The sequence below is a fragment of the Ictalurus punctatus genome, chromosome 21, assembly GCF_001660625.3.
Source record: "Ictalurus punctatus breed USDA103 chromosome 21, Coco_2.0, whole genome shotgun sequence".
Lineage (NCBI taxonomy): Eukaryota > Metazoa > Chordata > Actinopteri > Siluriformes > Ictaluridae > Ictalurus > Ictalurus punctatus.
This window is the reverse complement of record NC_030436.2, coordinates 14,295,408-14,319,043: the sequence shown is the minus strand read 5'-3', so window position 1 is coordinate 14,319,043 and position 23,636 is coordinate 14,295,408. Positions and strand designations below refer to the sequence as shown.

The window sequence follows — 23,636 nt, the reverse complement described above, 5'->3', positions numbered from 1 at the left end:
GCAGAGGCAAACAAACTAAACCTGAACAATTGCTGAAAATGGCTTGGGATTTTGCTCCAAGAATTCCTCAAGTACAGACACATATAAAAATGCAAGATTTGTTTATGCATGATATACAGAGTAAATTTCCATATTTCCAGATAACTGTGCATCACTATAATTATAAAATCATGTGGTTAATTGCTTACGTGTCATGTGTTGAAACAATGGTGAGAAGTTCAAACAATGGAATTGATGCACTGGAAGGCTTTATTTACTGTTTTTAATACATTGCAATTAAAATACAGAAAATTCCTATATTTCAATTGTCCGTTTACAAAAACACCTCCCACCTCCAAGTAGGTGGATTGGCTAAGATACAATTGCCCCTAGGCATGAATGAGTGTATGAATGTGTATGTGATTGGTGCCCTGCAAACGACTGGTGTCCTACCCAGGGTGTATTCCTGTCTCACGCCCAGTGTTCCTGGGATAGGCTCCGCATCCAAGCACTTACTGAAAGTGAATGAGAGTGTATATCTTTTCCATATGGGACTGCAGCTGGGCAACTTGGAAAACAAAATTAGGTGGAAATATATATATAAAGTTCAAAAAACTGCATCATTTTAATAGAAAACAGATGATAGAGCTCATCATGCTTACATTTGTTCCCCATTCCGAAAGCATTTCTGTGGAGTACATGAGGACATGTGTTCTCCTAAACGGCTGCAGGCAAAGTAAGAATGAAGCTTTGCACACAGAAAAGCTTGCTTATACAGCAAGTGCCCTTATTAAGGTCAGGCACAATCATGCCATCTTTCAGCGTTTGTGGAACCCAAGGCAATCCAGCCTTCCAAGACTCTGTGGTATCACTGGCCAACATAAATAAAAGACACATGAAGCTTATTGGAAAAATTGGCCAAGTATCCATGTGACACAGCAAAACAGAGAACATAACAAATGTCTGAACATGAGAAATCCAACCTTTGCATTTTTCAGCTTTACACACGCACGCGCACACACACACACACATACATATGCACACACACACACTCATTAACCCTCAGTACACCCGGGGGAAGGAGATGAGAACATATCCTCTTTGTGAGGGATGGGCATTTAGAGAGAGAGGGGGAGAGACAGAGAGAGAGAGAGAGAGAGAGAGAGAGAGAGAGAGAGAGAGAGAGAGAGAGAGAGAGAGAGAGGGAGGGAGGGAGAGAGACAGGGAGAGAGAGAGGCAGCACAGCTGACCTTCAGAGGGAAAAGCAAGGAATAGCCAACCCAATAGGCAGGCAGCTTAACGGAGGAGAGCAAAGTGTGGTGGCAGATCGAGGTAGAAAAGAAAGTCAAAAGCAAGCCCTCAGTGATAAAGAAAGGACTTCAGAGGGCAGTACCAACTACTGGTAAGATATAGTCTGTTTCCTTCAGAAACTGATAGTAGAGGGTAAAACATCAGGAAAACATGCTGCCTGGGAAAAGGTGGGCACTTGGCATGTGATACACAGTGCTGCTCTGTTTCTATAGAAACCCTCAAACTGGTACTCTCTTACATGTTATTTTCCATTTTGCATTTTTAATATAATTTTTATGGACACCAATACTCCTTCATCTAATGCCTATTTATTAATATAAGTGCATGTATTGCTGTGTTTATGGGTTACGTTCTATGCTATTTATTCATGCATTCATGGAGGTTCAGGAAAACAAGTCCTAATATGCCTAGCACGGGGTGGGTGCATACACCCAACTCTTTCTGCACTTTTCAGAAGCAAGCTCTTCCAAAAATGGAATTAAAAGTTCTTGTTTTTTTTTGTTTGTTTGTTTGTTGTTGTTTTTTTTAAATAGATCAGCTTACAGATCTTCTGCATAGATACTCTCAAACTGTAAGGAACTTTGGCATATTCATTCTTTGTTCATAGCATCACAGTTTTCAATGCGTTCATATCCTTTTTTGGGGCAAGTCAGGAAAGGGACCAACAGAAACTATTTTTCATTTCATTTCAGACGCAATGCTGTCATACTTAACTGGAGCTGCTGAAGCTGTTTCTCATCTACAGATCTTATTTTCACCTGTCAAACTTTTCCTTGCCAAGGGTTGCTCTTTGATCTATGGAAAAATATCTATAAGGGGCCCAACATTCAATATCACAATGATGAGCAGGAGTGCACATTCCATTGTTTGAATGTCAGAATCGCCACATATGGTATAAATAATTTCACCTAGAATCAGTTGAATGAAAAACTTTCCTATCGTGGTACAGATGATATTTGTGGCTTATGTAACATTCCTAAGCGGAACAAACTCTCCTGGCAGTGATTTGGATCATGAGAGGACTTGAAAGCCTGTAAAGAACTTTGAATAATGCAGTCTGTAGATGAAAATCTGTTAAGTCTGTCATCTACTTTAAGCCTCTAATTTCTGACAACAATATTATTGTAGACTTTTGAAGTAAGGGCAATTGCAAAAGCACAAACACGAGTGAGAATTGGACATGAATTCAGATTTATTGAAAGTGTCTAAACAAACATTTTCCCTCCTTTGAAAGTAGCTAAATATTTTTTGTTGCATATAGTCAAATACAGGTTTACTTAAGCTAATTTGCATATACATGCAAAAACCCGTCTCAGTGAACACATCAGTACCCTACGCAGCTTCTAAATCATTTTGCTGCCAGTCATGATGATAGGCTACAAAAATTCACAAAACACAAGGGTGTTTAATGCAAGACTAGTAGAGTTTGCATAGTTACATTGTTTTATTACATTGTGTTTATGAAGAATTATGACTGCATTGAGAAATTGATTTGTAGATTCACACAGTATTTCACCAACTTTTAACTTTTCATTGGGACCCACCCAAAGAAAGCATGCAGCTGACTTAATAAACAAATCCACATTTTCCCAGGAATCCTTGCTACCCAGACTCCTCCCCTACATTCTGATGTCATTGATTAGACAGCTGTCACTCAGCCAAATGGCTTTAATCCAACATCTGTTTGTGATCAGGGCCTGTGCTAAGCTGTATCACGCTGATCTAATGGCTTTCCTATGTAATTAAGAATAATTCATAAATAGACAAAAGACAAATCCGAGCTCAGGTTAGACTGAAATTTGAGACCTGAGATGTCTGATTTTTTGTGGTTGGGTCAAAATTTCCATCTTTCCCCAAGCAACATGACTTTGGGACTGTAACACACAATACACTGCCTCATTCTATCCTGAATCCACTCACTTGTGAAATATTATTTTATTAATTACACTACAACATATAAGTTAAATGTTGTAGTGTAAGTTTTTAAAATAATATTTCATAATATTGTGTGTATGCATTTGCATACCTTGCCAAATGTCCTTTAAAACTGAAAACAGCCGTCATGTGCTTAACCACATCCACAGGACATTAAATTAATAAGTATAAACTTGACATATGTTTTGTACACCATTCCATATGGAATTTTGTTTAACAATGGCATGCATGATAGACAGCATGGAAGATGGCATGATGTACCAAATGATATTGTTATATCTCCTTACTGCAAGCTGTTATGGTGCAGAGAACATACTCAAGTTGGAGGCTATCCAGTGTTTAAGCTGAACTACAGAAGTATATTGTACATAGTTTACGCATAGTTTAATACAGAGCGATGAAAATGGCATCCATGTTTTGCTTTACTAAATGTCTCTCCTATGAAAAAACATAAACGAGTCAGTTCTTGATGACTAATCAGTGAAAATTTACTGCCTGAGAGCTATTATTAACTAATTGGGATATGTAAGAACCTGAAACAATATCAGTTACACACAGTTTTTGTGTAATAAAGGTAAATGATGATGGAAGGCTCACTTTTGGCATGATTATACATACGTCCACTGATACAGGGGTAATTCATTTCCACATGTTGCCCACGGGAGGCATCAACCTTTGAAGTTGTGCTCCCTTCAGCAGTCTGTGTATCAGATGTGCAGTGAATGCAGAAGCAGACTTCATAGCACTTTTATGATGACTGGTTGCAGGTTTCCTGCAGCATCTCCAGGGACTTTGTTATTCTCTGTTTCTCTCATTGAGCGTCAGCTTCTCTCTGTTTCTGGTTATTCCTTGCACAAATGGGTCTTTATTTGAAGCTACGCACCCAGAGACGAGAGCGAGTAACCTGGAAACTTTAGTGCAGGGTTGTTTATTTAAGACCGTGTAAAAGTCAGAGTGTGGTGATGCATGTCTGCAATGCTTTAACTGTCTTAACAGCATCAAGGGAACACTTACACTTGTTTGTCATGACTAATAAATGGTAGTCTATATTACATATCCATAGCCTAGTGAGTGCCAAAAAAAATCTACAACAAACCCTAATGTTATTATTAAATTGGCCTGGTTTTGTATGGTGAATATTTGTAATGATATGTCCCCTTTAGCTGCAACCTCCTTGACCTTTTGAGATATTATCAAATATCACAGATTAAATTGTTAGTTATTTATCTCCAGTTTAGGAAGGATGTTTAACATAATGCTGATACTGTGCAATCTCTCCATCCCTCTTTTAACTTAGGACAATGAAGGCTGAGCTAGGATACTGCTCTCTGCTTCTTCTTCTCCTTACTGTAGATGTTTGGGGACAGCAGACCAGACCCCGACCTCGACCTCGACCAAAACCTCCCACCACCAGGAGGCCTCCCAAGAAAGAACCAGAACCCATGGAGCCCACTGACTTTCCTCCTGTTATCATTGGTCCTCCTTCTTCATTCCCAGACTGCCCAAGGGAATGCATGTGCCCCGCTTCCTTCCCAAATGCCTTGTACTGTGAGAACCGCAACCTCCGCAGAGTCCCGGTCATCCCGCCTCGCACCCACTATCTCTACCTACAGAACAACTACATTGATTCAGTGACTGCAGATTCCTTTAACAATGCCACAGAGCTCAAGTGGATAAACCTGGGGAATAATCGGATTCGGTCTATAGAGAAACAAGTGTTTGAGAAGATTCCAAACCTGCTGCATCTATATATGCAGAAGAACTTTTTAAAGGAAGTCCCAAGCAATCTGCCTAGTGGTTTGGAGCAACTACGACTCAGTCGCAATCAGATCTCAAAGATCGCTCCTGGAACGTTCAACAAGATGGAACACCTTGTTCTTCTGGACTTGCATCATAACAGGATCAGCGACAGCAACCTAGCCAAGAATATCTTTAAAGATCTTAAAAATCTGGTACAGCTTAACCTGGCTCACAACATCCTGAGGAAGATGCCTGCAAATATACCCAACAGCATAGCCCAGTTGTTCTTGGACAGGAACAACATTGAGGACATTCCCCAGGACTATTTTAAGGACTTCACGAACCTGGCCTTTGTCAGACTTAACTTCAACCACTTGACTGACAAGGGCCTCCCAAAAATGGTATTCAATGTTAGCACACTGATGGATTTGCACTTGGCGCACAACAATCTGACTACCGTTCCACTGTTCAACACCCACCTGGAGCATCTACACCTTAACAACAACAATATTGAGAGTAAGTTTCATTTGCACTTTCTTGATTTTTGCAATACCATCAATTATCCTGTTGTTTCTGTTTTGTCTACTCGTGTGAACAATTTCAATGAAACTACTATTAAACACCATTGTATTCTTGTCATAGGTATCAATGGAACAGCGATCTGTCCTTTTACCCTGACTGAGGATGTGCATGATCCAGACAGCGTGCCCAGGCTGAGGTACCTCCGGCTGGATGGTAACCACTTGACCCCACCCATCCCACTGGACGTCATCATGTGTTTTAGACATCTCCACTCAATAGTGATTTAGAGGACGTCTGAATCTCTATGCACAGTGCTCCTGTTCACTTGACAGTACTGACTGAATTAACAGTACTACAGTATGGGAAACACAAAGAAATAGCAATATACAGTTGCTTAATAGCTTCAGGAATGTTTGCCTGAGCTTCAAAAAGCATATTTATTAAACTTCAAATAGGAACAACCGCTTTGAGCATGTCTGCGTTAAAGATACACATTTGATGTTATGTTCTTGTGATGCAACAGTATTAACTACAATTAATATCTATGAAATAAAGGTACATTAACTGACATGCAGTTTTCAATCTACATTGTAGTTATGAATAATGCACTGAAATAGTTAAAGTGCATTGAAAATGCTGCCTATACACTCACTTATTAACACCTGTTATTCAACCAATTATCCAATCAAGTCAATCACATGGAAACAGTTCGACAGCAAGTCATGCAGATAAAGATTCTGTTCATCAATACTAATGTTCATCAAACATCAGAATGAGGGAAATGTGATCACACTGATTTTGACGGTGGCACGTTTAGTTGGTTTGAGGGTTTCAGAAAATGCTGAGCTCCTGGGAATTTCACATCTCTGGAGTTTACACAGAATGGTGCAAAAAGAAGGAAAAAAAAAACTCAGTGAGTGGCAGTTCTGTGGTTGGAAATGCCTTGTTGATGAGAAAGGTCAGAGAAAAATGGTCAGAGAAGAATGGTCAAGAGGCCAAGAGTGTTTAGAGCTAACTGGAAGGCTATGGTAACTCAAATAACCACTCTTTCACCTTGAGGTGGGAGGGCTACAATAGCAGAGCACCACATCAGATGCCACTCTTGTCAGTCAAGAACAGGTAAGTAAGGCTACTAGCACACATAAAAAGACCAGTCGAAGTGTTTTCCTGGTCTCGACTGACAGGAGTGGAACCTGATTGCTGTTCTGTAGCCTAACTGCCTCAAGGTTTGGCATGTTATGCATTCCGAGATGCTTTTCTGCTTATAATAGTTGTAAAGAATGTTTATGAGAGTTACTGTAGACTTGCTGTCATCTCAACCCATTTAGGCCATTCTCCACATGATTGGCTGATTGGACAATTACGTGAATGAGCAGGGGTACAGGTTCTCCTGTTACAGTCTCAGGTGAGTGTATGAGGACTAATAAAATGAATATAGTCACTTTAAAAGATGAAGAAATGGAAATGGGAACAACGTGACTACCATGTAGTTTAAACCGTGCTTAATGTGCCTGTGTTTTTAAGGTAATGTAAACAAATAATAATAATAATTTCATGTTTTCATTTGCCTTCGTGCATCTTCTGAGCATAAATAAAACATGTTTTTAACAATGGGGTACTCCCTCAACAATTACTCGCGTACGTTCATTCTGTGCTTCTATAAATGGAATGGTGGGTGGGGCGGGGCAGGGCGGGGCGGGGGGAGGCAAAAATGGGGGAATCCCTGAATACATAAAGGACCCAAGAGGACCTAGCTGTCCTAGACATAACCTGCACAAAACTTGTCAAGGAGTCTGTACTTTTTACTGACACTCCGTGTTAATTTTGATACTTTAGATCACGTTCCTTTTTAAAAGCGTATAAACCTTGTATGTAATTATAGATTAATTAATGATTGATTAATGATATACTCCTTCTAATTTCTTAACATATACAGTTACAATCAAAATCATTCAACCCCCAGTGCAAATCAGTTATATTGTCAAAATTTACAGACTTTAAACTGTTTGCAATGAACAAATCAAACAAAAGCAATTGAAGTAGTTCAACACAACGAATGCTTTAAGTGGTTTCCCCAAATTCAAATGAATGATTTTGATTGCAACTGCAGAAGTGTTAATATTAATGAAAAGAGAAATATTGTAATGTCTATACAAGGTGATTTCATAAATAAGACAAATCGGTATCTTTCTGGAGAAACTTTTTTGTACACAGGCCATACAGAGCCTGTATACAGATGTTTACCATTGCCATCTTGTGGCTAGCACGTCCAAAACAATGAGAAATCGTTACAAACACATGCTAAAGTGCATACAGTTATTGCCCAGATTGTGTCTGTGTACGTGTGTGTTTGTGTGTGTGTGTGTGTGTGTGTGTGTGTGTGTGTGTGTGTGTGTGTGTGTGTGTGTGTGTGTGTGTGTGTGTGTGTATTTAGAGTGCATAGGACATGATGTCACACTATTGGCCTGATCCAAGTTCCTGTACTGTAGTTTACAAAGATTTCTAAACATGCTTAGAGCCAGATTAGGAAGGGGAAATTCTGCAATCAACACAAATGTTATATTCAGATGGTAGTATGTACGTATTAACCCCCCAAAACTTACATTTTCAACTTTTAACATCTGTGGTAATTATAAAGATGGACAGTAGCACTTTGCAGTGCACCGAGGCAGAGAAAAGTCATGTGGGATCAAAATCAAAAGAGAACTTTAAAGCTTGAATCAATGTGACTCCCACTACATCTTGCTACATAGAAATAATATATATTTCTTTATTAGTAGTGTTTAAACTAACAATCTGCTTCTGGACAGGATTTTTTTAAAATGAGGAAACCCTAAAAATAGGGCATTTGGTTGCACTGAGACACATTTAGCAATGCAAAATCAAGTCACTTTGAAGAAAAATGTGCCAAATGCATCCATGCAAATGGAATTGGGTTATAGGTGTGTTGCTCAGACCAAATTAGACCTAAATTGAGAATTCTCACTAAAACTGCTCATTTGTCCATAACTACACTTGATATGCGACCAGATTTTGAACATTTAATTTGCCCTTAGTAGTTTAATGTGCTATTTGTATTATATACGTCATAGTCCATACATACTGTGCATTATAGTTATACCCAAAAATCATTCACACGTCAAGTACATAAAATCTTTTAACATTTTAAACTATACATTATAAATTCAAATGGAAATATGAACACATGTAAATCTGTAACACCTCACCACTGTCATAGTAAGAGTACTTCCTGCCAAGTACTTACCACACCTCATTACGAGCATGAAGCAGACAGGTTTGATGAGGAAAGTTAATCAGTGTCATGATGCTTACGTCACTTCAAGTCAGAAAGGAAACCTCTGATCTAAAATCGGTACGGACTTTCACAGCAAGCAATTTAGAATAAGAAGGAAACATATGTCCATATATTAGACTTTACAGTGTGAGGAAATATTTTAAGAGGACATAGTGGTGGCTTAGTGGTTAGCACGTTCGCCAGGGTCGGGGTCCGATTCCCGCGGCTCTGTGTGTGCGGAGTTTGCATGTTCTCCCCGTGCTGTGGGGGTTTCCTCCGGGTACTCCGGTTTCCTCCGCCAGTAGGAGGGAGGTTGCATGGTAGGCTGATTGGCATGTCTAAAGTGTCCGTAGTGTATGAATGGGTGTGTGAATGTGTGTGTGATTGTGTGCCCTGCGAAAGATTGGCACCCTTTCCAGGGTGTACCCCGCCCGATGCTTCCTGGGATAGGCTCCAGGTTCCCCCGCGACCCTGAAAAGGAGTAAGCGGTTGAAGATGGATGGATGGATATATTTTAATATTAATTTATATTGGAAATGGTGTTAGTGATACAATTATACTAGCAGTGATGAAAATATCGCGCCTGGACGATGAGGAACAGACGTACAAAATATGCACAAGTCTAATAACATTAATTGGTACTGTTTCCGTTTTGTACGAATTATGTAAGAGGAAATCATTATAAGCAGGAAATAAAAGTGCTTTGCACAAGTTGTGTGTTTGCATTAGGAGAAAGACTGACAAACAGGTGAGGAAACCGGTTTGGAGGGGAAAAAGAACTCCACGCTTATATTTAAGCGCTTTGACAAGCAGAAATATGGAATGAATGTGTACAGTCATGACAAAATATTTACTTAATATGTATTTAAGTAGTAACTGTGCATCAACTGTAAGGTATATTTCTTTCCTTATATTTATGTTTCATACTTAACAGTTACTTTACATTTTACATGCAGCAAAAAATTCTAAAATTATATATATATATGTACTATATATATATATATATATATATATATATATATATATATATATATATATATACTATGATCAATTTTAAATATTTAAAGAATTTACTAAAGTGTATTATGCATCAGTAGGCTGACAATGGGATTGTCATTGTCTTTCACTTCCTCTTACAGTAAGCAAAGCTGAATTAGAGAAAGGTGAAACACCTGATGAAATTCCCCTTCCATCCTAATATAAAAGAGCCAGCATGGAGACACACAAACACACAGACACATCCATCCTAAGGAGAAACACTCATCAGACACTTCAAGGTAAGAACAAATCATGCACTTCTTTTATAACTATTATCTTTGAGATTTTTCGAGAGTTTATAACTTTTGCATTTTGATGATAATGTTCCACATATTAATAACGCACTTTTTGTATTTTGTTTGTGTATGGTATATTAATGAGATTAATAATTCTATTTACACTGAATTCATTCAATTGAACACCTGTACCATTTTCCAGGTCACACTATCAAATCTAAAGATGAAAACTTCCCTAACGTGCATCCTGGCTATTTGCGCCTTGCTGGCCAGCATTTGGGGCTCAGCCATGGGACGCAGGCTCCATCTGGGTTCCTGTGCGCTGACGGTTCACACTCACGAGCTCAGGCATCACTTCGAGCAGATCCGCCACAATATGGTGAGCAATGTCACTGTCTTAAGAGGCTTTTTTTTTTTTTACCAGGAGCAACATGGCCTGACTTGTAATCCTGACTGTGTAATATAACAAGATGTGAATACGAAAGCTCTTACAAGAACCAAGCAAAAGAGAGATTCACTAGAATAATTAGGTCGGTCAGTCAGTCATTAATGGCAAACCAGGGCATGATATTCATGTTGTTAGAGCAAAAATGTTACATAACCCACCTTAGGTCGTATAATTACGGCAGTTCTGAATCTAATTAAGCTTCATTAGTCTATTATCTAGCATAGAGAGAAGACCCATTCACAATATTCACAAACAATATACTATATATAAAATACAGAGCTGCATAATTACTTAGCACCTCAAAATTATTGAGGGTTTACTTACATAGTTTGTACATTCGGGATATCTGTGCAATACGTTTTATCTGACAGTATAGCTAAGGCTTGAAACTTCAATGCAAGAGTCGTGCGTCACAACATGATCCTCTCAAACATTAAAATAAAAACTGTTAAAGCATTTACTTCTCATTCTGATGTTTGCAGCCATATGTGTATTTGTAATTCACCGAGTACAATCTATTGATGTGATCCACAGATCACACGAGACAACCACAAGGGTGTGAGGTTGCTGAGGGGGGACATGATGAAGAGCTTGCAGGTGAGCCTTGCTACACTTATTTTCACTCAATTCTAGGTTTAAAACATAAAACCGTCCAGTCATTAGTACACAACCAACTGTTAAATAATCATCATTATGTAATTATCAAATCTAAGTGGCAGAATGGAGCTGAGAAACTGACTTGGTCTCTTTTCCAGGCTACAGACAGCTGCTGCTTTCTTAGGCAACTTCTACGCTTCTACATCGAGAAGGTCTTCAGCGGCTACACGAGCAGCCAGTCGCTACACCAGAGAACCACCAGCGTTCTAGCCAACTCTTTTCTCAGCATGACCAAGGACTTGCGAGCATGTGTATGTAGAGTCACTTAATAATTCATTTGATTTAAATACAAGTACAAACAGACCACCTTAGTATATAGGTTTTATACCACAGACGTGGTGAATTCTCGATTCTGATAATAAGGTCATTCTCTATAACAGCAGCTTTGAGAGTAGTTCTGGCTGTAATTCAAATCGCAAGTTTATATTAATGTGCGTGTTTAAAAACGTTATCATTTCTATAGTAACACCCTACACGGGGACCATGTAAACAAGTTTTTGAGGTGGTGAATTTTTCTGTGAGGAGACTTTTTTGTTTATTTAGCATTTTTGGAAGGAGTCTCCAGTGTTAACACTTGGTAATGCTTTGTAGCGCTTTAGATAAGGTCAATACGTCAGATGTGATACAGTTGATTTCTCTACTTGCTAATAATGATCTCTTACTTCCTAATAGCACGCTCAGATGCTCTGCCAGTGCAGCCAGGAAACCAACCTGAAATTTGACGCCATTCAGGAAACCTATGACAAGGTATACAACCCTGTGACTATAAATTAAAACTTTTAAATGCTGGGTGTAGATCAATGTCCTGTTTTTGACACCTTATTGAATATTCTTAGAATTAATGATTCCTTATGGGTCCTTAATTTCCTAGGGAAATTGTTAAGGTTCTTAAGAGATATCATCCTAGATACCTTGCCAGTACTGGCGATGTTTTCTCACTCTCCTCATGTTTTCACACAGCTGGAAGTTGGGGCTGCATCAGTAAAGGCCATAGGAGAGCTGGACTCTCTTCTGGAGTGGCTGGAGAGCTTCCATACGAAAGACCACAAGCACCACCATGATTCAAAATAGGATCACCATGGCATCTAAGTCATTATGCAGTGCTGATTCATGTATAGGAGTGGCATGAAACTTTCATTTAATCTCATAAGTATCATATTTATAGCATTTATAGGATTTTCATTTTTGGTGAAGTGTGATTGGCAGCTTGGGGTTAACTGGGTAGCGTTTTTTGTTACCACATATTGTTGACCACATAGCTGGAACTTGTTTGATGTTAACAGTAGGATGCTTTAAAGGCGTCTACTGAGGATGTATAAACTATGTCTTAATAGTACACTTGTTAAATATTTAATGGTTGCTTTATGCTGTTGTTGTGACAGCGTTATTTCTGACTACAATAATGCCTGTGGCCTTTTAATTTATGTTCATCTGTACGCATGACTCGAAAGAGTTGTGATGGAATGTAGACCTTTGAGGTCATTTTGTCTGAATCATGTTTAAATTCAACTGTAACTTAAACGAAAATAAATGTTTATCATCGTCAGTCCTTGTGTATGGTGTTTCCTGGTGTACAGGTAAGCTTACTGCACTAAACAGGTATACAGTAATTACTTTAAATCTAGAGATCCTGCTTCAAGAGCCCTTTCTAAGAGTGAGAGAAAGAAAAGGAAGCACAGCCAGAGGGACCAATTGAGACTAAGACTCTGTGAGACTCTACTGTCCTCTGGTGGCTAAAGATGGCAAGAGGTTTACCAAAGGTCAAAAAAAAGGTCTCCGGGCATGTAAATACATTAAGAAGGGTGATTTAAAACAAAACAAAACTAGTAAAAAATGTTACCAAGGAAATAAAAACCTGTAGACTTGGTCATTCGTGCAATCATCTGATCAGCCAATAATGTGGCAGCAGCACAATGCATAAACTTGTGCAGATACAAATCAAGAGATTTGGGTAATGTTCACCAAACATCAGTATGCAGAATTTACTGACCTAACGGTGGCATATTTGTTGGTGCTAGATGGGCTGGTTTGAGTAGATTAGAAACTGGTGATCTCCTGGGAATTTCACAAAACAGTCTCTAGCGTTTCCACAGAATGGTGCAACAAACAAAAATCCATTGAACAGCAGCTCGGCAGGTGGAAATGCCTTGTTGGGCCACCTTTAGCCAGATTGGTTTAAGCTGAACGTCTATGGTATCTCAAATAAGTGTCATTTTGAACAGACATGCATCTCAGAACACACATGGCAACCCTTGAGGCATATAGGCTACAACAGCAGAAGACTGCATAAGGTTCTACCTCTGTCTTCAAAAAACAGTAATCTGAGGCTATATTTGGCACAGGCTCACCTAAATTGGACGGTTGAAGATTGTGAAAAAAATGTCACCTAGTCTTTTTCCAGTGTTCAACTAGAGTTTTAATGAGCCTGCGCACAGTTCCACCCACAGAACTGCCGCTCTCTGGATGTTTTTTTTTTTTCCACACTATTCTGTGTGAAGTATAGAAACTACGTTTTCACACCATTCTGCACAATGTGCTGAAATCACAAGAGATCAGCAGTTTCTAAAATACCCCCCTGGCACTAACCACCATGCCATAGTTAAAGTCACAAGATCACATTTGTCCCCAATAATGATGTTTGATGTTAATATTAACTGAAGCTCTTGACCTGTGTCTGCATGAATGTATGCATTGCACCACTGCCACATGACTGGCTGATTGGATAATTGCATGAATGAGCAGGTCTGCAGCTGTTCCTATTAATGTGGTAGGTAAGTATACATTTGAAATGGATAACTATATCTAAGATCAGGCTATTTTAGTTCTGTTGCACAAATGTTTTTCTTAAACTCTTTCTATTCAGTCACTGAATCGCTGATAATATGCAAATAATACCAACAACCTGCAATTACAGTAATTTGCCAGAATAAATGACATTTTTAGATGGTGATATTCGCAGAACAAGGTATTACACAGGATAGCTTTGAAAGCTTTGCAATCTCTGATGACATGGTCAGTAAAACCATTCTTTGAACGATGCATGCTCATTGCCTTGGGTATGATGTGCACTGGTCCTATTTTGTTGAAGTTGTGAAAATGCAGCATGAAATGGGTGTTTTTTTTTTTCCACTTTCAAAACCATTTCCTGAAGTGAAAGTACTAAACGTTCTTTGAAAGACAGCCACATGAACAACTATATCAGCAGCTCATTAAAAACAACAGAGATCAGGGCTCTCTATACTCAAAACCTTTTGTCTGTTTGTTTGCATAGAACCAGACCTACATTAATTTGACTTATGAAATGGACATTTCAACACTCACTCACTGTTCACTGCATAGCAATGAATGAGACGCTGATGGTCTTTTTTATTTGGGGATAAAATGCATGGGGCTTACTGTTATAGGAAAATAATCAATGACAGGGTGGCATAAAACACACAATTGTCTAGACTGTCTTTGTCTGCAACGCACTACTCTCGGTCTTCCCAGCCAGCTCCATCAAACCCCTTCAGATGATTCAGAATGCAGCAGCACGCCTCGTCTTCAACAAGCCCAAAAGAACCCATGTCACACCCCTCTTCATCTCCCTCCACTGGCTTCCTGTAGCCACCCGCATCATATTCAAGACCTTGATGCTCACGTACAAGACCTTGTCTGGATCAGCACCCTCCTACCTCAACTCTCTCCTGAAGGCTTACGTTCCCTCACGCAATCTGCGCTCGGTTAAAGACCGATGCTTAGTAGTACCTACTCAGCGTGGCTCAAGGTCCCTTTCCAGAACCTTCACACTATCTGTCCCTCAGTAGAGGAATGAAATTCCAACCTCAATCCAGACCGCAGAATCTGTCACCTTTGATTGACAATTGCAAGAGTAATGCCATCCCTCCTACCCAGGGCGAACACTTTTATTTTACTTTCTTATACTCAGGATAAGGACATAACCACTAAAAGCTAAAAGACGTTTTTTTCTTTTTTTTTAAGTTGCTAAGGAACTTTTTTAAGGTCTAACCATCACAAAATATTACAATTAGTTAATTAACTAATATGATCACACTGCATTTTATACCTATTATCAGTCACCCTAGAGTTTTTCAACTTTAACAGGAAAAAAAAAACTTGTTTCATAAGAACTGCCTAAGTGAAAGTAGAGTCCTGATTAATAGACAGTATATGACAGTCTGAGTCACTGATAAAGAAATTTAAAAGAAAAGCCTTAAAAGTCATTCTTTCACATTTCACACATTCAAACAGATATTCCGATGAAGTAGGCACAAAATAATCGCAAGTGATAAATGCAGCAAAGAAAAAAAAAAATTTATGAACCTTGCTGGCCTTGCAAGGATTTTATGATTCACTCGCAAGTGAATTTGCATTTGGCAAATGGAAACCTGATGCGTTGTCATGGAGTCAGCTACATTTCAAATTATGTGTGGTTAACACAATCATCAAGTTTGAATCAAGAGCAGAAACTGAAAGATAAGTTTTGTTTTTGGCTAAAATATGTGCGATGATAATTCTATTCAGTGTTAATTGCATTGGTTTTATAGCAGAAATAGTTCTATAATGTTATATAACTACACATACAGCAAAATAACAAACTTTGTCATTGTGGTGATGAGAATAAAGAGCTTATGTCCAGTTTTTTGGTCTGAATATTTTTGAAGCGAGAACTATTGGTCAAAAAAAAAAATTCTTTCATGAGTTCATAACTAAAGGAAATGGGGGTAGTAATGGCTACTGTACTCTTCAACTAAATTGTACAGTAGGGTCACTACTGAGTGTATTAGAGTGCATTAAACCCAAGTGTCCATCTCCATGTTGCCACATATAGCTTGAACCTTTAGTGGCCTCGCACACTCGAACTTCCCCAACTCCTTGTTTTGAAACATGCAGCAGTCACAGGCTACAGGGAGTCCTGCAAGAGGTTTCAGAGGTGTTTGACACATAAATCAGTCCTTCAAACCACATCGAATCGTTCTCGTGTTCAACAGTGTCTGGTGTGAATCCCACAGTTGCAGGCGGAGACGAGCTTTAATTGGTCACTGGAAGTTTAAACCCATGACTTCTGCACACACTAGGATGGCACAAAACATGCTTTTGAGGCGCACCGCATCATGACGACAATCATGCTAGCAAACCGCCGTGCACCATCTTCCACAGACAGGAAACCAAGATTCATGCAAAAACATCACAGAAACATATATGCATGTTTGCATGCTGCAAAACGTATGTTCCCCCCCCCTTTTCTCTTTCTTTTTTTGTCCGAGTCATGTGCTTCAGCGCTGTTTTGTATGTAAGCTGAGACATCCGTTAGTGAACGCTCTCATCTGCGTCACTGGCGACGGAGGCTTTAACACCAGTCAAGTGTTGGTGAAGAAACGGAGATAGAAAAAGACTTGTGAAACTAAAAGACACCACAGAGAGCGATGTGGTATCTGTTACTGTTTAAAAAGATTATTTCCTTTAAAGGCCTTAGCTGAAGCAATTAATACTTCATCATCTGAGACCTACAGAAATACCTGGGAGTTCCTCTTTGTAACATGGCACCTGTAATTTCATTCACTCATTCTACAGTTAATCCAAAATGGCCAACAGCTCAAGAAAAACTAGTGCTCTTGGAATTCTAACCTACTGGTCACTGGCAAATGCTTTTACTTAAGTGGCCATCAATTAATGTTCAGCAACTCAATAGCAATTGTCAGGTAAATTAAAGTTAGCTAATAAAATAAAGACTTTGCTATGTAGAATTGATTAGTAAGAGTCTGGTAAATAGGAAGAACGTCATGACTAATAGTTGACAAATAAGTGTGAAGAAGTGAGTGCGTGTTGTCATGTGGTGGACTGATACCTCTTCCAGGGTACATTCTCTGCTCCCCCCCAGTGTTCCCAGGGTAGGCTCAAGATACACCGTGCCCCTTGTCAAGATAAAGCGGTTGCTGAAGATGAATGAATGAATGATGATGGTCGGCAGAAGTAAGTCATATCAAGAAATATATTTGTTATTTTTTCATACCATGTAACCTGTAGGACCTCTTCTACATTATTTCTCATTATGATGAATCATTAACTTGCTGTGCTGTAATATTCTCAATACCTTATGTTCACTACTGTGCAAGAAACGGCCTTTGCCTAGCAGTCTTTACATGAGTTTAACTTTTCACACTTTCCCATCACAGCTTAACGGACGCTTTTTTAAATTTCTGATGATGATGCACCTGACTCAAGGCTGAACTTATGAAAGTCTTCAAAATAACCTGAAATGGTGTATTGCAACATATTCAACAGCCAATTTTGGCAACCACAGGTTGGTGATTCTAAATTATCTGAGAAACGCTGACACAAAAGGGCATGATTTTCCAACATTACAAAGCTAAACATGGGATACTGAGTTAATCAGCAGCTGAAACAAACAAGTTGGATACATCTGATCTAAATTGGTCATGTCAGACGAAACTTACTGTTGCTTAACAGAAACTAGGCTCCCCTCGACTGGAAATTTGGGACTTCACTCAAGGACCTGAGCCAGTAATAATCGATTTATGCAAAACCTGTGGTGGGCAAGAATAAGTGAAAGTGCAAAGAGCAATTCGAGAGACAAGCTGAGAGTGATTACAGATAAATAAATCAGAGATAATTAGATGGGTTACTGTAAGCTTGTAAACTTATTCAAATAATTAGTTTTATGCTTACATTGAAATTCTCTGTAATTCAATCGGCTTCTGAGAAGCTACTGGCTGCCATCTCATTCTTTACATATTACATAAAAAAACCCATATTATTTAATCAAACCTGCTACACACCATGAACAAATATTTACATGAATAATTATATGCATTATGAGTGACCTTGGAGAGAAAGTGACAGTCATTTCCCGAAGCCAGCAACATATTGATACAGACCGGCAAAAAACACTTTAATCGCATTCATGGATGCCTCAAAGGACATTTGGCATTTAAAAAAACAAACAAACAAACCGAAAAATCCCTCTATTTAAATACAAAATATCCTCTAGTTGATTGCCATTTCTTTGTAAACACACACAGAGTCATCACTTCCACTCATCATGAACTCGCATTAACACATCTGGTGTTATGCATGGAATCGCATGTCCATCGCAACCTAGTGACAGCTTCCTGATCCAGCCATAGGGACGTTTTCAATACGTCCTTCTTTTGTCAAAGGCATTCTTAAAGGCTATCTGGAAAATATATATATTTATATATTATATAATACAAGTAAGAAAAATTTAGGAAGACATTTTGCTTAAAAAAAATAAACAAAACAAAACAAAGTGCTAATTTCCCCTATATATGGAGACTTTAGGACACCTGGTACGGACTGCACACTTTGTGATCTTAATTTCTGATGTAAAGGAAAATCAGTGACATCCTTCCATCCATCTTCTACCGCTTATTCCTTCTTCAGGGTCACGGGGGAACCTGGAGCCAATCCCAGGGAGCATGGGGCACAAGGCGGGGTACACCCTGGACAGGGTGCCAGTCCATCACAGGGCACAATCACATACACACTCACACACCCATTCATACACTACGGACACTTTAGACACGCCAATCAGCCTACCATGCATGTCTTTGGACTGGGGGAGGAAACCGGAGTACCCGGAGGAAACCCCCACAGCACGGGGAGAACATGCAAACTCCGCACACACAGGGCCACGGTGGGAATCGAACCCCAGACCCTGGAGGTGTGAGGCGAACGTGCTAACCAAACGTGAACGTGCTCAAATCAAATTTCTTATGGTCAATCTTTAGGTAAAATAGTCAATTGAGTACAATTCTATGTAAAACAAAGATTTGCTCGGTGAAAATGCGAGCACACGCATTTTCATTTGCTACGCAAAAAAAAAAAAGAAAAGGAAAAAAAAAAAGATGACGCCAGTTGACGCATACATTTGCTGATGCAGTTCATAGATATTCATCATGCTCTGACATTGTTTAAGATCCTTATCAATGTCGGTGCTAATAAATCTGGTTCATACCCTATTAATACACATTCCCATGACACACACTAAAAAAGAAGTATAAAACCACAAAGTTCGTCAAAATTATTCTGTGATTAATGCCTATGCGTTAAAAATGAGTATCTGTCACCATCCTGCTGCCCCTAATACCACCTTTAGCACCAAGCAAGTTCATTTTCATATCGCAACCACCTTGCAGCATTCTTTCAAGTCTCAGATTTGATCAGGAGTGCAAAGAGTCTGACTCATAAGTTATTACTGCAGGTAATATTATGAATGATTAGATTCTTGTAAAGTGTTTGAAATCTTTGTGGTGTTGACACTTGAGAAACACAACCTGATCAAAACAAAAGGTTGAATCTGAGGTTGAATTTTATCAGTGATGGAAAGAATTACTGATAAACTACCTATTCCAAATCCTCTAAAATCCACTACTTAAGAGACTGACAAAGGTGCATGTGGCATACACAGCTTATGACAGAGCAGAATGTGTATTTTTAAAGTTACCTTATTATATGAATCATGGCACAGCTCCAGAGTCCCTGCTTGGCTTTCAAAGATGCAGGAACACGCATCATGGGCACTTTTGCCCCACCAAGTGGCACACCACATAAGAGAGAGAGAGCTAAAAGATGACAAAGGCCTATAACAAATAATAAAAGTGATCTTTTTAAATGTGATGATTTTAAAACACCAAAATGATGGATACTCAACAACTTTGGAAAATGGTTCCTCAAAGGTTCTTTGGGTGGTTAATGGTTCTAAACCTTCTATTTATAACCAGTTGTAGGGTAATACATAGAATCTTTAAGGGAAATAAACTGAAGAGTCCAAAATTAAAAAGCATCAGGAAGTCTGAGTTCTCATACTCACACACACGTGAGCTGTCTTACAATCAGTAGTGGATTACAGTAATCAAAACCAAAGCCTTCGTTGTAAAGACGATTGCTCACCTCAGCACATTTGAGACAGCGGGAAGAGGTGTTTACATCATGGGCTGGGTTCACCACATTACATCTCAGATGCTAGATTTAGGGGTTAACCTGAACAGCGGCTGATTTATCACTAAGATCATGGAACTGCAAGTCATTCACACTCATTCTGTTTACCTAGATGAACTCCACCCTAAACCTCTTTTCTGTAAACTGTCTGCATTTAAGAGAATCAATCATATAGGGCAGATGTGGGAAATAAACAGATGTTTAAAAGGCACACCAATGAAAAAAAATGGCACCAAGTCTAATAATAATTCAGAATCTAATAATAGAACTCTTTATGAATTTGCTTAGCTATCATCCCATACACCATATAAGCTACATAACTGGAATATAAGACTGTTAACTAAATAAACCCTAGTGTCTATCCAAATCCAAGCCAAGTGGTGTATTAGATAACCTGATGCTTTTCAATGCATAAAGTTGTGGTTAATTATAAAACATGAGATCGCTCATTTAATGGTGGTATTCATAATCGAGGAATTATTCAAACATAAATGCCCTATTGTGACTCGGGTTTAAATACCTCCTTATTATCTACACCTGTCGCAAAGGGTGATCACCGGAATGAACAAGACTGTTCATTTATAAAATTAATTATTCATTGTAAAAATGAATAACCTGCTACATACTATGAATAGTTGTCCATTCTGCCATTAGGATTAATAAATCTAATGTAACACCAGTAATTAAGCAGGACAGCCTTTTTAAAAAATAATAAATGAAAGTAGCATCTAGAAAATAAAGGAATATCTAAATATAAATTAAAATGGCATACATCTAGAAAACTCTCTGTAGGTTTATAAAGAACAAGATGAGTTTGCAATTCATTCATGAAAATATTTCCAATGATGCAATACAAAAAATGTAAAATATGCCTCATCAATGAATGATGACGAGCCAAAAAAGAAGAAAAAAAAGAGATAAGTAATCAATTTTCCAGTAAATGCTCACACCTCCAAATGGGAAGGAATTTTTGGGCTATAAAAAAGGCACCTCTGAGCTTTTCTGCACTTCTCCTCCCCCTGAGGATTCAGCTGCAGGCTTACGAAAGGGTTAATACCGGTGTGACGAGATCTTCGAGAATGCTCCTGCTTAGGTTCCTCCTGCTTTCTTTGCTGACTGTTCTGCTGCTTAGGGCCGCTCAGTGCACAAAGATCATCTGCAAAGACAGCTGCTGCTCCTTCGTTGAGGGATTTCCAGTCAGATTGAAAGCACTTCGTTCTTCATACGCCGTGATCCGAGACTACTATGTGAGTAGCTTTCAGTTGCTTTCCTCTTAACAGGTTTCACCTAGTGACAAAAAAAAAAGTAAAGTCCTTCAGATTGGCGAAATGATTTTTACAATAATACTGAAATATTGGATGAGTAGTGGGGGGTGGGGGGTGGGGGGGTGCTGGGGGAGTAAGAACCTCATCTTAGATAGTGTCCATTAGTGTCAGTCATTGAGCGCTTACTGAGGATTTCTTAAGAGTATTTCACTCAGGTGACTCCAGATTATTACAGTATTGTTTGAATGAAGATCTGAACAGTTTTTTTCTACTGTCTGTTTAGGAAGGCAAGGATGACCTGGACACCTCATTATTCAACAGGACAGTTCTTGACCACTTCAAAGTGAGTATCAGACATCTATCCATTGGCTCTACTCCCTAAATACTACCAGTGTTGTAATATTACCAAGGGTGATTAATAAAGTGATTTTATCCAATGCGTAAAAATACTACAAGCATCATATCGAAACTCGGGCGCGCACAAGTGCAGCCAAACGTGCTACTTGAAATCGTTAAGCTTGTTCACCCTCAACATCTGGAAACACACACACACACCCCTGAAAACGGAAACTAACTAATAAGTTTTGTTTCACTTGCAGACCCCTTACGGATGCAGTGTCATGAACGACATTCTGCATTTCTACTTGGAGACAGTGTTGCCCAATGCCATCAGCGGGCACATGAACGGAAAGAATTTCAGAACGCCCATCGACACCATCGGAAGCTTATTTCAAGAGCTCAAGAGGGAGCTGGTCAAATGTGTAAGTAGCTCTACTGTTTGTTTCATCTGTTTACCTTTTTGTTGTTGTTGTTGCGTTAAGTGACTCAAATGAGTCATAAGCAGGCGCAGCTGTGAGCGCGCGCGCAAAATAAAACAAATTGCGTTCATTTGAGCACGTCTTCCGACGTAGCCAGCTATAGGTTGCACAAATACGTTTATTCCCCCTGTGAACCATGCCAGTGAATCACTGGGTAAGATATTGGGCAGTTGGTCATTAGAACGGTTCCTCGACAGCCGCACTAACGACTGTGTGGAAATAGTGTAGGGTGATGAGTAACTGTTTAGCAGCATAAAGGACTGTGAAAGACTCTCTAACTGACTTGTATACCAACACATTCGGTGTAGAAGTCATATCCAGCATGTACAGAAAATCCTCATACACGTGACTAAGAACAGAGCGATTTTTTTGGTTTGTTTTTTTTAAATCGTACTGGGAATGCGCATGCGCTGTAACGACTTTCACTTGGCTAGTTATTCATTATTAAGCTATCAAATACAGCAGGTGTTAAAATGATCTTTACCATAAAAACGAATAATTAAGCTATTAAGTTAATGAGCAAATTCATATAGTACTATTATTATTATTATTATTGTAACTTACCCTAGCGTTCATATTTAATCTATCAAAATTTACAGTGACGCTATTAAGAATCATTTATAATGGACCTAGCACAATTTATAATTAAGCTTCCACTCTCATACAGTAGCTACTTATGTAATGTCAATTTACCCTACAATTCATAATTAATCTATCGGAATTCGTAATTAATGTATTAAAATGTTCATAACTAATAATTATCCTGTCAAAAATTCAGTTAACTATCAACAAAGTACTAAATTCTGTCCTTCCTGTGACTCTTGGTGGGGTGTCAAAGGCTGTTAGTTACTAAATGATTCATAATTAAGCTATTAGAAGCCTGTACTAAACGACTGTTTAGACTTTGGTACAATATCAAAGGCTGTATCTTAGATGTGAATGAATAAATTGCTCATAACATCCGTTTAACACAGAAATTCTTGTGTTACAGAGGAGTTACTTCACATGCCGGAAACCTTTTGAAATCTCCAGCGTCAAGAACTCCTACCATCAAGTAAGAGTTCAAACATCATGCATGAAATGTCCATGATCATGATAGATATGCATGTCAAAAGGAGGTGATTGCTTAATGTGTGCTTTGTGTTTAGATGGGAGGAAAAGGCCTGTACAAAGCCATGGGAGAGCTGGACATGTTGTTCAACTACATTGAAGATTATGTAGCATCTCAGAGACATAAACGCTGAATGAATGGGGATAAGGACACACTTGATAAGCCAACGGGACCCCTATTTGAATAGTGTGGAAACAAGTCTGGAGCATAATATATATGGATATATAAATATCTGCATGCACAAATATTTATTTGTTACTACTTTTAAAAAAAAAAAAAAAAAAAAAAAAAAAACCAAA

At 38.7% G+C, this 23,636-nt stretch overlaps 3 protein-coding genes and 1 long non-coding RNA gene across 4 annotated transcripts; 3 read left to right on the top strand and 1 right to left on the bottom strand.

Moving 5' to 3' along the window:
- Positions 1 to 1,183: 1,183 nt before the first annotated feature.
- Positions 1,184 to 7,117, top strand: prelp (proline/arginine-rich end leucine-rich repeat protein). Its single transcript, XM_017451068.3, has 3 exons — positions 1,184 to 1,381; positions 4,523 to 5,481; positions 5,608 to 7,117. The coding sequence occupies exons 2-3, from the start codon at positions 4,527 to 4,529 to the stop codon at positions 5,772 to 5,774; spliced, it is 1,122 nt and encodes a 373-aa protein (XP_017306557.1). The 5' UTR covers positions 1,184 to 1,381; positions 4,523 to 4,526; the 3' UTR covers positions 5,775 to 7,117.
- Positions 7,118 to 9,924: 2,807 nt separating this feature from the next.
- il19l (interleukin 19 like) lies at positions 9,925 to 12,732 on the top strand. The gene is made up of 6 exons (XM_017496614.3): positions 9,925 to 10,059; positions 10,259 to 10,435; positions 11,039 to 11,101; positions 11,260 to 11,412; positions 11,834 to 11,908; positions 12,122 to 12,732. Exons 2-6 carry the CDS (start codon positions 10,280 to 10,282, stop codon positions 12,230 to 12,232), a joined length of 558 nt encoding a protein of 185 aa, XP_017352103.1. The 5' UTR covers positions 9,925 to 10,059; positions 10,259 to 10,279; the 3' UTR covers positions 12,233 to 12,732.
- Positions 12,733 to 18,028: 5,296 nt separating this feature from the next.
- LOC128628908 (uncharacterized) lies at positions 18,029 to 22,263 on the bottom strand. The gene is made up of 2 exons (XR_008393167.1): positions 22,204 to 22,263; positions 18,029 to 21,430 (listed from the first exon to the last, which is right to left on the bottom strand). It is a non-coding gene; the product is annotated as an uncharacterized LOC128628908 (long non-coding RNA).
- il10 (interleukin 10) lies at positions 21,100 to 23,636 on the top strand. The gene is made up of 5 exons (XM_017450800.3): positions 21,100 to 21,390; positions 21,692 to 21,751; positions 22,008 to 22,169; positions 23,218 to 23,280; positions 23,375 to 23,636. The coding sequence occupies exons 1-5, from the start codon at positions 21,100 to 21,102 to the stop codon at positions 23,468 to 23,470; spliced, it is 672 nt and encodes a 223-aa protein (XP_017306289.1). The 3' UTR covers positions 23,471 to 23,636.

Bases quoted from the DNA above. Each gene is read 5' to 3' on its own strand.
- prelp (XM_017451068.3), top strand. From the start codon at position 4,527: ATGAAGGCTGAGCTAGGATACTGCTCTCTGCTTCTTCTTCTCCTTACT. The intron at 5,482-5,607 runs GTAAGTTTCATT...TTCTTGTCATAG, and splicing joins TAACAACAACAATATTGAGA to GTATCAATGGAACAGCGATC.
- il19l (XM_017496614.3), top strand. From the start codon at position 10,280: ATGAAAACTTCCCTAACGTGCATCCTGGCTATTTGCGCCTTGCTGGCC. The intron at 11,413-11,833 runs GTATGTAGAGTC...ACTTCCTAATAG, and splicing joins CCAAGGACTTGCGAGCATGT to CACGCTCAGATGCTCTGCCA. The intron at 11,909-12,121 runs GTATACAACCCT...GTTTTCACACAG, and splicing joins TTCAGGAAACCTATGACAAG to CTGGAAGTTGGGGCTGCATC.
- il10 (XM_017450800.3), top strand. From the start codon at position 21,100: ATGGGAAGGAATTTTTGGGCTATAAAAAAGGCACCTCTGAGCTTTTCT. The intron at 22,170-23,217 runs GTAAGTAGCTCT...CTTGTGTTACAG, and splicing joins AGAGGGAGCTGGTCAAATGT to AGGAGTTACTTCACATGCCG. The intron at 23,281-23,374 runs GTAAGAGTTCAA...CTTTGTGTTTAG, and splicing joins TCAAGAACTCCTACCATCAA to ATGGGAGGAAAAGGCCTGTA.